Raw genomic sequence first — 15,955 nt, forward strand, 5'->3', positions numbered from 1 at the left:
ATTAAAGGTACTAGTCAAAAACACCTATGGCCTTCTAAAGGGCAGGGTCTACATTATCTTAACTACTACAGCAAATCCTACCATATCATGCACCCCAATGTGGACTGAAAAAAAGTATTTCCTAAAACAACCTAAGCAAGTGAAAATTAAAGTCCCTAATTAGGAATGACTAAATAGATTCAGTGATGTCACAATCACTCTGAGTTGTGATAATACTGAATTTAACAAACACTAATTCCCCTACTTCGAAAAGACTTGTAGTTTAAGGTTTAATATTTGGCACTCAATCTGGGGAGAAGCTTAACAACATTTATTCACAATGTCTGGCAGTAATCTATGCTTTCTACAGTGTCAAAGTGTATAAAGTCCTTTTTTATTTCATTGTAGAATCTGAAACAATAGTCACCTCAACTTCTAATCCCCCTCTATTTTTGAAAATAGTAAATTAAATAGGGTCTATTTTTAAATCACTGGCAATATTTCTATACTATGTTAACATATTCTTCTAAATAAAGTGAAATATTTAGATAAGCTCCGTCAAAAGAACTGTCTGCAATAATGGAAATGTCTTACATCTGCACTGTCTTACCGGTAAGCACTTACCAATACTGAGCTCAATAGTGCCTACTGAGCACCTGAAATGTGGCTAGTGTGACTGAGGAAGCCAAATTTTTATTTTAATTAACTTAGATTTAAATAGCAACACATGGCTAGTGACTACTGTACTGGACAGAGCAGATCTAGATAAAGTGTCATAGATGAATGTATTGAATTATTATGGCTATTTAAAGATGTCAACAACTGAATATAAAACTTTTAAATTGCCTAAATTCAATTTTCACTTGGGAAACAAGAGGTCTTTAAAACCTGCTGCAGCAGCAATTTCTTCATCAGTGCTTGTCTCTGAACAACCAATCAAAGACAGATTATATGACAGAATGTCCTGGAATAGCTGTTTTCGGCTAAGCGTATAGTCTTGTGTATGCTGCCTAAAATAAAATAACAACACAGAAAAGATAATCATGTATATATCAAAGCTACATAACCAAGACTGCCTTTTAAATTATAAAATGTTAACAAATAAAAACTACTCACCACTGACAATCATCATCATTACATGTTCCTGTTAAATCAAAACGGCAGAAACACTGATCTGGTTCGATCATATTACTATATGATACTGAGCTTAGGGGAAGTTTTTCCTTGGTTCGATAGTATGGACTAAATCTAAGAAGAGAGGTAGAGAGGCACATTACGATGCTCCATAAACATTCCTCAGAAATTTTTTTCATTTTTTCTTTCTCAATTAAAGTTTCTATACTTTGAGCTTACTATTTATCTAATTACTTAATGCCAAAATTAACTCTAGAAAACAACCAGAATATCAAGTCATAGGGACAAACTACTTTTATACCCAGACATAAAATATCTGAAATAGAAAACAAAGAACAACAATATCCTGTATTCTAAACGTAGTGTTTTCCTACCACATAATAAAGTGGTGTATAACACTGGTATTTCTTCCACACATTACCAGCCAACCAAAAAACTAGAGAAAAAGTCTATACTACCTGGTAGGTGTTGTACGATTTTACGATTAAATCATACCAATTTAATAGTCTCATAGCTTCTAAAGAGTCTTTAAAAAAAAAAGAGACAACCTCCCAAAGTTAAACATTGGAAAGTGTCAAATCAATTTTATGAAAGCTAGCCAATGCATTCCTTAGAATAACAATAAAATTAAAAAGCAAAAATTTTAAATTCTCATAAGACTACAGTTATTTTTCCTAAAATCCTTAATAGATATAGTAATTCAGAATTCTCCACAATTTCACCAGTAGCCAGAAATTAGGATTTGATAAGAATTAGTAAACCCAAGTGTGAGTTAAATCTTAATTCCTATTTGGTTCAAGTTTGACAACAAGGCACTTAAATTTTTATATTCCCTAAAAGGACAAGTTCATTTCTGAGCAGCCATGATTCAATTTTTTTTCATGGTCATCACACATTCCAGATTAAGATATCATTAAGAACAAGGAGCAATCCTGAACCTCAAGTTTACTGAATCTTTCTTCTATACCTGTAAGACTTAAAAACTAGAAGGGGACTATGGTAGGGTCTAAACGGATATGGCTTCACTTCTGTTGTTTTACTCTGTCCTGTCACGAAATCCACATCCACAGAAATCTCCTGCAAAAGAAAAGAGAAATTTCATAAAGTAATAAAGGCTAGGGTGAATTCTAGATTTTATAAAGAATATGAAATGTTCAGTTACCTGACCATGCAAAACCTTGTCTGTAATGCCTGTGGTAGTTTTTAAAATCAGTTGTTTTAAGCTATCAGCTTTTGAATATAATTTCTGCAATTCACCAATTTTTAACCCTAGAAAAAGTTCTGGTTTTTCTACTGCATTCTTAGTAGGTTTGTTTATACATTCTTTGTTAGGTGTATCAGTGTGCTTAAGGTTAGGTTTAGTAAAAGAATTGGATTCTAAGAAGGATCTTCTTCTTTCTCTGTTTGACCCAGACAAAATCTCATCATCAACATCATTTTCCTCAGTGTCCAGACTTAATTTATCTTGAGTCAGATCGTGAAGTGAGGGTTGAGGCAAAGAAAATTCAGGTTCCTCTTCCACAAGTGGACCAATATTTTGCTGTTCCTTTGCTTTAAGGGCCCTGGCTTCTTTTAGTTTCTGAATCTTCAGGGCATATTCATATTCTAGCTTTTGCAATCGTCTTTTTTCCATAGCAATTAGTTCTGCTGAATGCTTTCTTGGACTTGATATTGGAGAATTGTCCAGTCTCATCATTTTGTTAGGCTGGGGGGAAAAAATGATATCAATATTTTATACTGCTATGACTTTATAAACAATTTTTGGTAAGATAATTGTGCTATCCCTACAATACAATGCCAACATTATAAAACTAAGTCAATAATGAGACTAAAACAGTTTTACAAAAGCCTCCAACAGATTTGCTAGTTAATCTATGAGGTACCAAAAACAAACAAAACAAGTCAAAATAAACAAACAAAAAAGTTTCCAAATATGTGGGTGCCATTTAAAAACAAAACTTTAATCTTGGGCTTCCCTGGTGGCGCAGTGGTTGAGAGTCCGCCTGCCGATGCAGGGGACACGGGTTCGTGCCCTGGTCCAGGAAGATCCCACGTGCCGCAGAGCAGCTGGGCCCGTGAGCCATGGCCGCGGGGCCTGCGCGTCCAGAGCCTGTGCTCCGCAACGGGAGAGGCCACAACAGTGAGAGGCCCACATACCGCAAAAAACAAAAACAAAAACAAAAACAAAACAAAACAAAAAAAACAAAACAAAAAAAACCTTTAATCTTATTCTCTTTAAATCTGCAGGGAAAAGCTTGAACTTTTTATGCATCTCTTACCCTCAAAAGAATAATTAAAACCTTCTCCTTTTCAAACATTAAATATTTCTACAAACAACTTACTCCAAGGTGATCTTGTTCCAGTTTACGTTTTCCTATTTCTTTACTAGCCACTGCTTTTGCACGAGCAAGTTCTTCTCCATACTTCAGAGTCAAAGCTTTCTTAACTGTAACACGTTGTTGAACTCTGTGAATCTGAAATATAGGGTAATTCTGAGTATGTAAATCTTAGGAGAGGAAATACCTTCTTAAACATAATTTCTTTACGGTATTCAAATGAAAATTAAAAATATGCTAATATTACATCTCAGTGGAGAACAATGTATAGGTTACACATTTTGATGGCTTTGGTTTATGGTTTTATTAAAAATTTGGCCCATAAAAATGTGTAGTAAACATGGAACTACAATATTTGAATTTAAGAAAAGAACATTACTTGTTCCTGAAGCTTCTTCAAAAACATTCTGTTGACACTGAGAATTTTCTCTGTTGCCTGAAGCTGCTCTGTAAGTTTTGTAATTTTTGTTTCAGCATTTCGAACAGATTCTTTCTTCTTAGCTTCTTGCTGTACTAGATTCTTTAAAACAGATTCATCTTTCATCAAGAGAATCCTAATTGGGAAATAACAAAAGTCTTATGAACGTTTTTCTAAACTAGTGGACTGACACCATCAGAATAAAAAACTTACGAAGTAATAGCTCATTTTTAAAAATATGTTTATGATACACAGAGGTGAATATTTAGAAGAATAAAATAAGTATTCAGATAGACACTGTTAAATTTTATGAAAGCAAATATGGGTTGGCCGTTTTTTTTTTTTGGCAGCACCACGCGGCTTGCGGGATCTTAGTTCCCCGACCAGATACTGAACCCAGGCCCTCAGCAATGAAAGTGCAGAGTCCTAACCACTGGACCACCAGAGAATTCCCTGGGTCGGATCTTTAAAAAAACAAAACAAAACATGCGTCTGAGTAATGTGAATTACAGTTGAAAAGCTATTAATAGTAACCTTCAATGTAGCCCTAAATAAGTCCTGAAAAATGAGGACTTAAGAGGGCTTCCCTGGTGGCACAGTGGTTAAGAATCCGCCTGCCAATGCAGGGGTCACAGGTTCAAGCTCTGGTCCAGGAAGATCCCAAAGGCCGTGGAGCAACCAAGCCCGTGCACCACAACTACTGAGCCTGCACTAGAGAGCCCACGAGCCACAACTACTGAAGCCCATGTGCCGCAACTACTGAAGCCCACGCGCCACAATGAAGAGAAGCCCCGCTCACCGCAACTAAAGAAAGCTCGCATGCAGCAACGAAGACCCAACACCCCCCCCCCGCAAAAAATTAAAAACATAAAAAAACCTCAAATAAAAAAAGAAAAATGAAGACTTAAGACAGAAAATCACTATGTTTAGTTTCATTTATAACGCTCCTAATAATAAACACACAAATAAACATCTAATAAACATAATCAAGCACATTTAATTAATTTACAAACCTCTAACTCATTTTATCTAAAGCAAAGCAAAGGAGAGAAAAAGAAATCTAATTTTTAAACAATAGACAGATGTAAAGACTGGAACTGAGAAGTAAAAATCAGGACAAAAAGACAAATTTACAGATTTTCATCTTTTCAACTACTGAACATTATGATAAAAAAAAAAAATGAAGCATCTTTCCCAGAAAGATACCATATTTCAAACAGTCACAACACATGACATCTAGAATGAATCATAAAAACAGAGAATATGTGATAAAGAGAATGGGGAATAGAAAGACAAAGAATTTTTAAAAATCTTTTCATTTGTTATAAAAGTTATTAAAGAAATGGAATCTAAATGAATTTATTTTAATTTCTTTTAAAACATACACAGTACCATTTCTCGTTGATAATTTTGGAGATTTATGGTCACCACAATATTTCATCTATGAGTAACATTTTTCAGATCTCTAATATCAGGGTACATCTTAATGTTACTGCATATCATAGTTTTTGTAATAACACAATATTTGACCATGTGTCTTACTTAACAGACTAAGTAATGACTATTTCCAACAATCAAGTCTACCAATTTTAACAATAAAAATATGCTTCCAATAAAGGTCTTTAAAAAACATGCCAGAGGTTTTAAAGCCATACATAAATCTGAAGGGGAAAACTTTCTTTTGAAGTCTTGATATTTTTATTTAAACATTAATACTATTACTTCACGTAAATGTATAATTCAACAAAATGATAGCCTTCTCTAGGCCTATCAAGTATGAAAGAATTAGTAATCACACAGTATACTTATTATTGACATACACCACAAAAATATATCCCTCTAATATAGGAACACTTAGATACATGCAGTATTTAATCAGATAATGAGACTCACCTATGTTTTTTAAGTTTTGCTTCTGCATCTGTAACCTGCTTAGTAACCATTGCTATCCTGCCAATCCCATCAATTTCTACATCAGAGTTTGCTGGGGATGATGAACTTGTCTTCAGCTGATCTGATTTAATCAAACGCTGTTTCTCACGACTAAAATAATCAATAAAGATTAATAAATTATACCAAAAAATAAACTGAAATTATTTTTTAAGATGTATTCTATTTCATAAAATAAAGTAAAAATATTAACTAAGTGACTAACATATTGACTAATAACAATGATGACCAATATGCATGACCCAAGTTGGCATTCAGAGCTGATAGTGTAGTTCTCCTTTGTAACAGCTTTTATCTTTTTCTAAGCTGTTTATACCTCGGTGCATCACTGCCTTCAAGCTTATAGATGATCATCTGGCTCCCCCTCCTGTGCAAGTTCTAAAAACATTAACTCTTCATCTTGGATAAAAATCATCATCTTCATTTCCCAATGCCAATAAACTGTATACAGATTAAGCACCGAAAATAGTACACACCTTTAAAGCTAATTACATAAAATGCCACTTACTTGGCAATCTCTTCCTTTAACAATCTATATTCAATCTTCTTTTCTTCAGGCAAAGCTTCAGGTGTTCGCATAGGATCATTTTCTTTTTCAGATTTTGGAGGTACTTTCGGTTTTGAAGCTTGCTAGAAAACATTTGAAGTCAACCAGATCAAAAGCTTTTATAATCCCACACTAAGATCTATATTTTACATTATCCAGTGCACATTTATATATTTAGAAATAAATATCTTCATCATTATTTTCTATTCCGTTTAAAAAAACACAGTGCTGGCCATTAACCACCAAATTAATTGTACAATCCCAGTAAGTAGTCAAGACTTATGGTTTGAAAATAATTGAACTATTTCATATCTAAGCAACTGTTGCAATTAGGAATAGGGATAAAAGTTGTATTTAGGTGATACACTTTGATAAAAACACTATTTTCTGGTAATATAACAAAATTCCAAAACAATAAATTTCCTTAGTACAGAGGACAATTATCCACACAATTTTACTATTTTGAAAAAAGTGACAGTCAACTGGAAACAAAAAAAAAAGGAGTTTTTTAATAGTTAAACCTATCTAAATTTATACACACTTCATTATATAAACTCCTAATAATACAAATACTTATTTGTATTATTTATAATTTCCATAATTCTTATTTATATTTCCATAATTCGATATATTAAAAATCTAAACCTCTAAGGTCTAATTTCCAGGAAAAACAAACAAACTTTAATGATTGTCAATAAATCTTTGCATCTTTCATTACTGCACTTACCTCAGCAGTTCGTCTTGCTTCTTTAATCATGGACTCCAATCCACCAAAAACACTATTGGTTGACTTGGATGCCTCTCCATCAGATTCACTATCATCGGAATCATTTAGGGTTACAACCACTGATTTATGCTTTGGAAGCTGCAAAGACAGTATATTTGTTACTCTTGATGACAGAAGTATCTCTATCCTTTTCTTGGCTCTACCACAATTAGCTTCATGACCTTGAACAAGTCACTTTTTCTGTACGAATTTAAATTCATAAAAATAATGGGTTTCAAGCAGACAGTCTATGGTTCCTCCTGTTTATATTGTATTAATTGACTTACTTTGTCCCACTCCACAGATACTGGTTATATCCAAAAACATAAAAATATTCTATTGATTATATTCTCAGTCTCTCTAGATACTACTATCATCACTTTCTTCATTAAGTTTTATTTTCTCCAACTTTCTATAAAGAACCATAATGCAATCTAAATTAACCTTTTAAAGCCAAAGAAAAAATTAATAATTCTACATTATTATTAATAAATCTTTTTGGCTTTTGTGCTTATATATGGAGAATAAGTTTACCGAACAGAGGCAAGATTTCAACTTGGCTTTGCTCCATTTATTTTACTTTAAACCCATTAGAAAACAAGGTAGAAATAAATTGTCATTTCAATCTCCTTAATAAACATTGAAAAACATCATAAGTTCTTCCATTATAGTACAGTCATTAATTGAAAAATTATGAGCCAAGATGGGAGAAATAAAAAATATATATAATTTGCTAAAACTGACTAGACAGAAAATCTAAATGGACCAAGTTATATGGAACAAAAACTGAGGAAATGGCAAAAAATACCTCTCTGAGGAAAATAATGCTTCCCAAAAAATATTATCATGAACTCTACCAGTTTACAAGTGAAGAAGCTGCTCCCATTTCACTATTAATAAATAAAAAATAATACATATATGTTTGTATATAATAAACTAGGAGTTAGGGAATAGGACAGCAAAACTGCAGACAAATTTCTCACAAGCTGTTTAAATAACAATAAGACTAATTATTTTGTTTGTTTTTACCGAGATCACAGTTCGTGGAAGACGAGGTCCTCTGTGAAACTTTGGGTTCTGTATCCTAGGCTGAGATACTGTATTAATACTGACTATCGACAGATTGCTTCTTGGCACAGGCTGTGAATTGTTCAGAACTGGAGGTGAAGGTGGGTCACTATTACTGGATGTTTCCTAAAGAAGAAAGAGACAGATATGAAGCAATTTTAAATGAAAAGAAATTTCTGTCCCTTTAAAGGTCTTGAGCAAAGTACTATCAGACTTATCTCCACTTTACTGAAAAGCCCAATGAATCCCAAACTAGCAGAGAAAAGTAGGGCTACCTAAAACTAAGCTCAATAGCACCACCTAGAGGTTCAGGTACCTAAATTACCTCTGGCTTGAAAGCTCTTTTATTCGCTAGAGATTTAAGTAGCTCTTCTCGGAGCAGCATTTCTTCCTCTTCTTCCTCATCTGCAAAAGGTGGTTTTGGAGGCTGTTCTGGATCTTCAGGTGGAAGAGGTGGTAAAGGTGGTAGAGGAGGTAGAGGTTCAAGAGAAACACACAAGCCTTCCACATAAGGCTGGCTCAAAGGTGGTATTGACTAGTTGTTTTTAAAAAAGAAGAAATAATAATTACTATGCAAATTTTACCCATTCCAAGTGTTTATCATTAGAGTAACATTAAATTAGAAAAAGGTATACAGGTTATTACTTTACTGTAAGCATAAGTGAACTAAGAATACTGGAAATCTCAAAACTAACCAAATCCAATATTCAGCCATGAAAAAGTATAATTTTTACAAAAAATCAACAATATTTGAAACATTTAATTTATAAACTTAAAAACAGAGAAATCAAACTTTACAGTGTCTATCTGCCTAGATGACTACCTGAAAACAAACAACAAAAAATCAGATACAACACTTAAGTAAAAATCAAAACTTAGGAACCAAAGGGATTCTGGGTGGGCGTAGTCTAGAGTATCTCAAGAATTAATTGTAAAGAAGAGTCACCACTACCCTCATAAAATCCTTGTGAAATGGCTTCTTCGAGATTATCTATAAAGACAATTTTACCCAAATCCTTGAATTTGCACATATTTTTGCTTCAAAGACTTTCCAGTATTTCCCTTGGCATATAAAACAATTCAAGGAAGAAAGAAAAAATAAAAATGTTTCTCTCTCACTCTCTGCTCTAATATTCCCCTCATCTTCAACTTCCTAGGAGGACACCAGATATCTACCTAGGAACTGTGAAATGGCAAGGTCCCCACTAACCTATTAAGAGAGATCCAGTGTGACCTCTAGGTTCTCTCATCTGAAATAACTTCAGAAATTTTACTTTGTGATCCCCCACTTCCTTTTTTTTTCTTTCTTTTTTTTTTTTTAACAGGGGACTGGCAGTTCTTTCAAAAGGTAGGGAAAAGAAATTAACTTGCATAGACAATGCTTTTCTTTTACTGAATTTTCAAATTAAAAGTAACTATTTAATCAAAAGAGGAGAAAGGAAAAAAGTTTCTAGAAGCACCTTAATGCACTTAAATCCCAATTCCCCCTAAAAAAATCCAAAACAATAGATAATTCTTACTCTGCTTCGGAATACATTTTCTGAGGAACAAAGAGGAACAAAGAGAAGAAAGAAGGAAACATACTAAGTACTGAAAGAAAGTCAACATGAGATTAAAAATTAGCTATGACCGCCTGGAGGGGTGGGAGGGAGGGAGACGCAAGAGGGAAGAGATATGGGAACATATGTATATGTATAACTGATTCACTTTGTTATAAAGCAGAAACTAACACACCACTGTAAAGCAATTATACCCCAATAAAGATGTTAAAAAAAAAATTAGCTACGAAAAAAATCTACCAAATGGATAGTCTGCCAATAACTAATCAACTGTTTATTCCATAGATTTCATAGCTATTAATTCTGATAAGCAATTTTGATTTTACGCTCTCTTCAAACCTAACAATTAATTACAGGCCAGCTTTTCAAAACAAATTAGAAAAGACATAAGGCTACAAAATTTTCATAGAAATCATATGAATTCTCACTTACAGAAACCTGAGGTGGTGGAGGCAAAGAAACAGATGGTGCCGGAGAAAAATACCCCAATGAACATTCAGAGAAGAATGGTGGTTGCACTGGTGAAGGAGCTGTAAAAAAAATTTTTGTAAGAGTTTAATAATAGATGTATTTCAATAGGAATAAATTAAATTTATGGTATTTTTGAAGAAATAAAATTGCATCTAAGTAGAGTACAAGTGAGATTTTATTAATCTCCAATAAAATATTTGACTTCCATGAGACCACCTCCTTATTGTCCTTATATCATTACAAAATCAGCCATCCACTTACGCTGATATTTAGTCCCTCAAAACTCTCTACTTTGTTCTACTTCTCACCTAGTGGTGGTAACAGGGAATAGAGCAGGAAAGGCTAGAAACACACTTTTTTTTTTTTTGGAAATAAACATACTTTTTAAGAAATAGTAAAACAAAAAATTCCCCTGAATCTGCCAAAGTGTCCTAACCAAAGGAAAACAGTGATGTGGTGACTCCATTCCTCCCTTCATGTGGAGAAAAGTGAAGAAATGGACTATTTAAATTGGATAGAAAGCAAACAGGACTAGGAATGAAAAGAATTACCCACTGTATTTAATTATTAAAGTGTACACTTTTTCACATTTTAATAATTCTGGGGAATTCCCTGGTGGTCCAGCGGCTAAGACTCCCAATGCAGGGGGCCCAGGTTTGGTCCCTGGTGAGGGAACTAGATCCCACATGCCACAACTAGGAGTTTGCATGTTGCAACAAGAAGATCCCACATGCTGCAACTAAGACCCTGACGCAGCCAAATAAATAAACATTAATAATTCTGAAATAGTTACTGATGCATCTCAGTTAAATTGTTAGCATTTCTTCCTTGGCAGCAGCTAAAAATATTGATAATTGCACTTTTTACTGTCAGTGGTTTCTTTAGACTCACTGAAATCTGGCAGATTCAAAGACTACTCTTGCTACTCAATAACCATACAACCTTAGGGAAAACTAAAATTTCTTCTTTGTCCCCGTTGTCTCTCAAGTCAATATGGATATTAACCACATGCCTTATATGGGGCTGACCTGTGGCCCAAATGATGCCATTTGACTATACACTGACCTTTAGAACACTTTACTTCTTAAAAACATAAATATTTGTAATGAATACGGCAAAAAGTTAAAATTTACAAAACTGAGTAGAGTACATTCTCTGTATAATAATTTTTTACAAAATTCTTTTAAGAGGGTAGATCATAAAATTATTTTATAGAAAGAGTAATAATAATATTGTCAATACTTGGGAACTACAATGAATCATCTCCAAGAACCTGGAAATATGAAAATTAAAGATTGACCAAAGAGAATTAAACTATGAAATCAAAATACAAGATTATTAAATATGAACCGAAACATAGTAACCTGAAAATGAGCACTTTTATTAACATTACCAAATCATACAGATTTTGCCTTCTCTCTAGGCACACTAAAGTAGAATTCTAGTTTAATTTGGTCTCACAATATGACCACTGGAAGAAAAACACTGATCATGTGGCCTTGCAGGTAAGTATTCTAGTTCCTAGAACACCAACTGCATTTGGTTGTCTGCCTCAGTCTTATGTGTGTTAATTAGTAAGAGAACAGGTCTCTCACAGCTGATCACTACTGAATATCAACTAAAGCGAGCCTCTAGCCCGCAAGGATGGTCATACCCTAAAATGTGCAATCTAACTGAGGTACAGCCCTAACAGTTCTAACCAGCTGATCCTAAGACACCACTAGTATCACTTTCCATCTCCCTATTCCTACAGAGTATCATCAGTGGAAGGAGGAAGGAAGCCTAAAATCAAGAAAGATCCCCCCCCCTTTTTTTAACTAAAGCGAAGAATGCCTTAGATACAAAGATACTTAAGAAAGCAAAGGTTTGTTTATTTGTTTTTTAAAACAGTGTTCTCACCCTTCCCACAATCTTCACTTTTTAGATCACATAGTTAACAGTAAAACACTGCCTTCTTATTAAAATGCTATATAGAAAGAAATACTTAGAAATAAAGGTTAATATTACACATTTGAGGTTTGCTCTTGAATTATTTATAACACCAAATAATGTCTATGGTTGTACAGCCCACCAGCAAATCTCACTTTCATTACACATTTCTTGCAAGGTTTTGGGTAGCTTTGTGACGATTTTCTACTTAATAATTGTGAACATGCATATGTTTTAAGGTTTAGCTCATACCTGGAGAATTGGTTTCACTATCTGTATCCATAGCAACTTCTTCATAGTTATCATATTGATAAATGCCTCCTCCACTATCAGTAGGTTGCTTATCTAAGGATCGTCTCAGGTCAGGGTCTGAGGACTAATTACACAAGATTTTTTTTTAGTTTCACAATATTTTGTCTTAATCTATTCTTAGGCTAGAAATTACAAAACAATTATAGTTATATTTTATGTAGAACAGTATCAAAAATCATGATGATCCAGTTAGAACTGCCTATCACATCTGATTGGGGAAATTCAACACACATGACAGGTACACTGTGGTTGACATTTTACAACTGTCAGAAAATGAAACTAGCAAGTACTATATATACAGATGAAATCTCCCAGAGTGAGCTGAGCCACTAAATAATCAGCTATTCCTCTAGAAAATAAGATGACCCTAAGCTCATAAATACTAATAGCCTCTCTCTGTAAGCTAAGAAATCAGATAAATGAATTCAAGTTTTATGTAATCAAAACTATATTTAGAATATTGCCCAAATAATCCTTAACATTTTAGTTATGAATAAACTAATGATAACTGAAGACTAAAAACTCTTGTCATATGCTCGTATGTTTTCTTTTTTTTTTTACTTCTTAAAATGTTCCACTCGGAGACAGTTTATAACAAATTGAAAACTAGCAAAAACTATCTGGGGCTTCCCTGGTGGTGCAGTGGTTGACAGTCCGCCTGCCGATGCAGGGGACACTGGTTCGTGCCCCGGTCCGGGAGGATCCCACATGCCGCAGAGCAGCTGGGGCCGTGAGCCATGACCACTGAGCCTGCGCGTCCAGAGCCTGTGCTCTGCAACGGGAGAGGCCACAACAGTGAGAGGCCCGCGTACCGCAAAATTAAAAAAAAACTATCCAGATGGATATAAGAGTAACATACAACTATTAATACAATACTTCTCTAAAAAAAGATTCTATCAAAGTGCTTTCTGGAAGTTCAAAGTATGAATACTTATATATTCCTTACTTAAGCAAACCTAACTCTTGACTTGCTACAATTAAATAGCTCTTATTCTTAAATATCCCTCTATTCTTTAATAATACACCCACGAGTGTATGAGACTACACTCGTGAGTGTATTATTAAAGCTCAGAATTCTGAAATTTGTCACTGCTAATAGCAGTAGATCAGTATTAAATCTCCAGTTTACTTCCTAACACCATCCATAAAAGAAAATGACTTAGTCATTATCAATGACTTATAAATAAAGGCTCACAAATGCTTGATAACTAAAGTCACATGCACTAACGCTATGACTATATGACGATTTAACTTTCTTTAAAATAGTCCATATCGGGCTTCCCTGGTGGCGCAGTGGTTGGGAGTCCGCCTGCCGATGCAGGGGACACGGGTTCAAGCCCTGGTCCGGGAAGATCCCACATGCCACGGAGTGGCTGGGCCCGTGAGCCATGGCCACTGAGCCTGCACGTCCGGAGCCTGTGCTCCGCGACAGGAGAGGCCTGCGTACCGCCAAAAAAAAAAAAAAAAAAGTCCATATCAATTAATCATGACACATTTCTAATTCTACATACTAAAAAATGGAAAACTAATAGGGAACAGTCATTTTAAGAATAAGTCCTCACTACAACTCAGTAATGCTACTTTCTTCTAAACAGAAAATGACAAAAAAGTCAAAAGGAAGCTTTTCTAACCATAATATTATATTAGCCTTTCATTTCTTTTATTTCTAATATCTATAACTATAAAAACGACTCATTCTCAATTATAACCTACCTTCCCTTCTTCCCAAGAGTTATTTATATAATGAGCTCTATCAAACAAAAGAACTTAATACTTTTTCTTAGTTGACTGAATTTATGAAATAAGACTATAAGGACAGTTAAATTTGAGTAATATTTTGATTTTGTATTTTTGAACTCCTTACTTTACTCCTTGATCGCCTCTTTCCACCAACCAATTTCATGAATCGATTGTATTGCTCTTCCTGATTTGAGAGATCTCGAATTTTTCTGATTTCTTCTTCTCTTTTCCTTCTCTCTTCTTCTTCAGCTTGTTTCCGTTGATCCTCTTCTTTCTGTCTTTCCTGTTCTTTTTGTTGTTGTAGTTTCTTCCATGCCTTTGTTTGCTGCTTCCTCAATGCTTGTTTAGCTTTAAATAAAAAATATAGAAACATCAGTATCTATTAGAGTTAGAATTTTCTAGAAGATAAAAGAAAATAAGAGCTTTAACAATTTTTTTCATTATTAAGTCATATATACAGCTGCTCCTCTAAGTTCATTTATATACGATTATACTTTAGTCAGGATATAATTCTCAGCTCAAAACTTTCTGAATTAAAATCTAAAAACCATACTGATATAGGAAATCAATTAAAAGAATTTAACAGAAATGATCACCTGTAGTGCTAACTTTTTTGGCCGAATGTGTTTTTGTACTGGTTTTAACTTTCTGCTGTACAGTTTTCATCTTAGTCAGCTTTTCTTTGCTTTCTTTCATCACCTGCTGTTCTTTTTGTTGCCATTTTTTACTGGCTGACTGAAGAGCCAAAAGACGAAGCTGCAATTCAGATAGCTCCTCTTCATCTTCACCAAGCTTCTTTAAAAAAAGAAACAGTTGCCATTTAAAGATTCTATTATTTGACTTTAAACATATTACCAAGTCAAATCTTTTATAAGATCAGTTAGTTTTAAGGCAAATACTTAAATGGTAAATATTAATACAAATAAAATAAGGAAACTGAATAACTTACCATAGCCCTATACTCTAATTCAGTCCCTGTAATACAAACAGAAGATCAATCTGTAGAGGGTATGTGTTTATATGTAAGTGTGAAGGGTTAGAAGGGGAGAGTACAACTGATGATGAAAAAAAAAAGTTAAGCGTTAGAGATTGGCATTTAACTGCCTCCCAAACAGGAGTAGAAATCTGATGGCAGTGAATGCAAGAAGAAATCAACCCAGGGGAGGTAAGGAATGAAGAACGAAGTGGTTCCATAATCATGTGTACTTGTACTAGCCTTACAAGTACTACACAGAACAGGCACAGTGAATGTCAAGATACAAATTTACAAACTTTTTAAAATATATATTTTATAAATCTTTTATAAATCTTTAAATCAGTTTTTTTTTAAAGAAGACATTGATGAAGCATGGTGTTTTTTTTTTTAAGATGTTGGGGGTAGGAGTTTATCAATTAATTAATTAATTTTTGCTGTGTTGGGTCTTCGTTTCTGTGCGAGGGCTTTCTCTAGCTGTAGCAAGCAGGGGCCACTCTTCATCACGGTGCGTGGGCCTCTCACTATTGCAGCCTCTCTTGTTGCGGAGCACAGGCTCCAGACTCGCAGGCTCAGTAGTTGTGGCTCACGGGCCTAGTTGCTCCACAGCATGTGGGATTCTCCCAGACCAGGGCGCGAACCCGTGTCCCCTGCATTAGCAGGCAGATTCTCAACCACTGCACCACCAGGGAAGCCCCCTTTAAATCAGTTTTAAACGAAAAAATATGTAAAGATTTGCTTATATTAGAGCATTCCATGTTCTAAAGCTACAG

At 34.3% G+C, this 15,955-nt stretch overlaps 1 protein-coding gene across 5 annotated transcripts in view; it reads right to left on the reverse strand.

The window, feature by feature from the left end:
• The window catches only part of ZFC3H1 (zinc finger C3H1-type containing), a 49,920-nt gene that overhangs the window by 19,040 nt on the left and 14,925 nt on the right, over window positions 1-15,955 (reverse strand). For 2 of the 5 annotated variants that reach the window (XM_004281895.3, XM_049694977.1), the window contains exons 4-18: window positions 14,806-15,004; window positions 14,334-14,557; window positions 12,410-12,533; window positions 10,190-10,287; window positions 8,524-8,733; window positions 8,160-8,324; window positions 7,092-7,229; window positions 6,326-6,447; window positions 5,761-5,910; window positions 3,829-4,003; window positions 3,456-3,587; window positions 2,276-2,818; window positions 2,081-2,190; window positions 1,096-1,227; window positions 868-989 (exon numbers count right to left, since the gene is read on the reverse strand). In XM_004281895.3, coding sequence (XP_004281943.1) covers window positions 868-989; window positions 1,096-1,227; window positions 2,081-2,190; window positions 2,276-2,818; window positions 3,456-3,587; window positions 3,829-4,003; window positions 5,761-5,910; window positions 6,326-6,447; window positions 7,092-7,229; window positions 8,160-8,324; window positions 8,524-8,733; window positions 10,190-10,287; window positions 12,410-12,533; window positions 14,334-14,557; window positions 14,806-15,004 — 2,644 coding nt within the window. Of the gene's footprint in view, window positions 1-867; window positions 990-1,095; window positions 1,228-2,080; window positions 2,191-2,275; window positions 2,819-3,455; window positions 3,588-3,828; window positions 4,004-5,760; window positions 5,911-6,325; window positions 6,448-7,091; window positions 7,230-8,159; window positions 8,325-8,523; window positions 8,734-10,189; window positions 10,288-12,409; window positions 12,534-14,333; window positions 14,558-14,805; window positions 15,005-15,158; window positions 15,181-15,955 lie in introns of those variants that run through there. The other 3 variants (XM_033409545.2, XM_033409544.2, XM_033409543.2) reach the window with 3 other exon arrangements.

The sequence above is a fragment of the Orcinus orca genome, chromosome 11, assembly GCF_937001465.1.
Source record: "Orcinus orca chromosome 11, mOrcOrc1.1, whole genome shotgun sequence".
In the NCBI taxonomy this organism is placed as follows: domain Eukaryota; kingdom Metazoa; phylum Chordata; class Mammalia; order Artiodactyla; family Delphinidae; genus Orcinus; species Orcinus orca.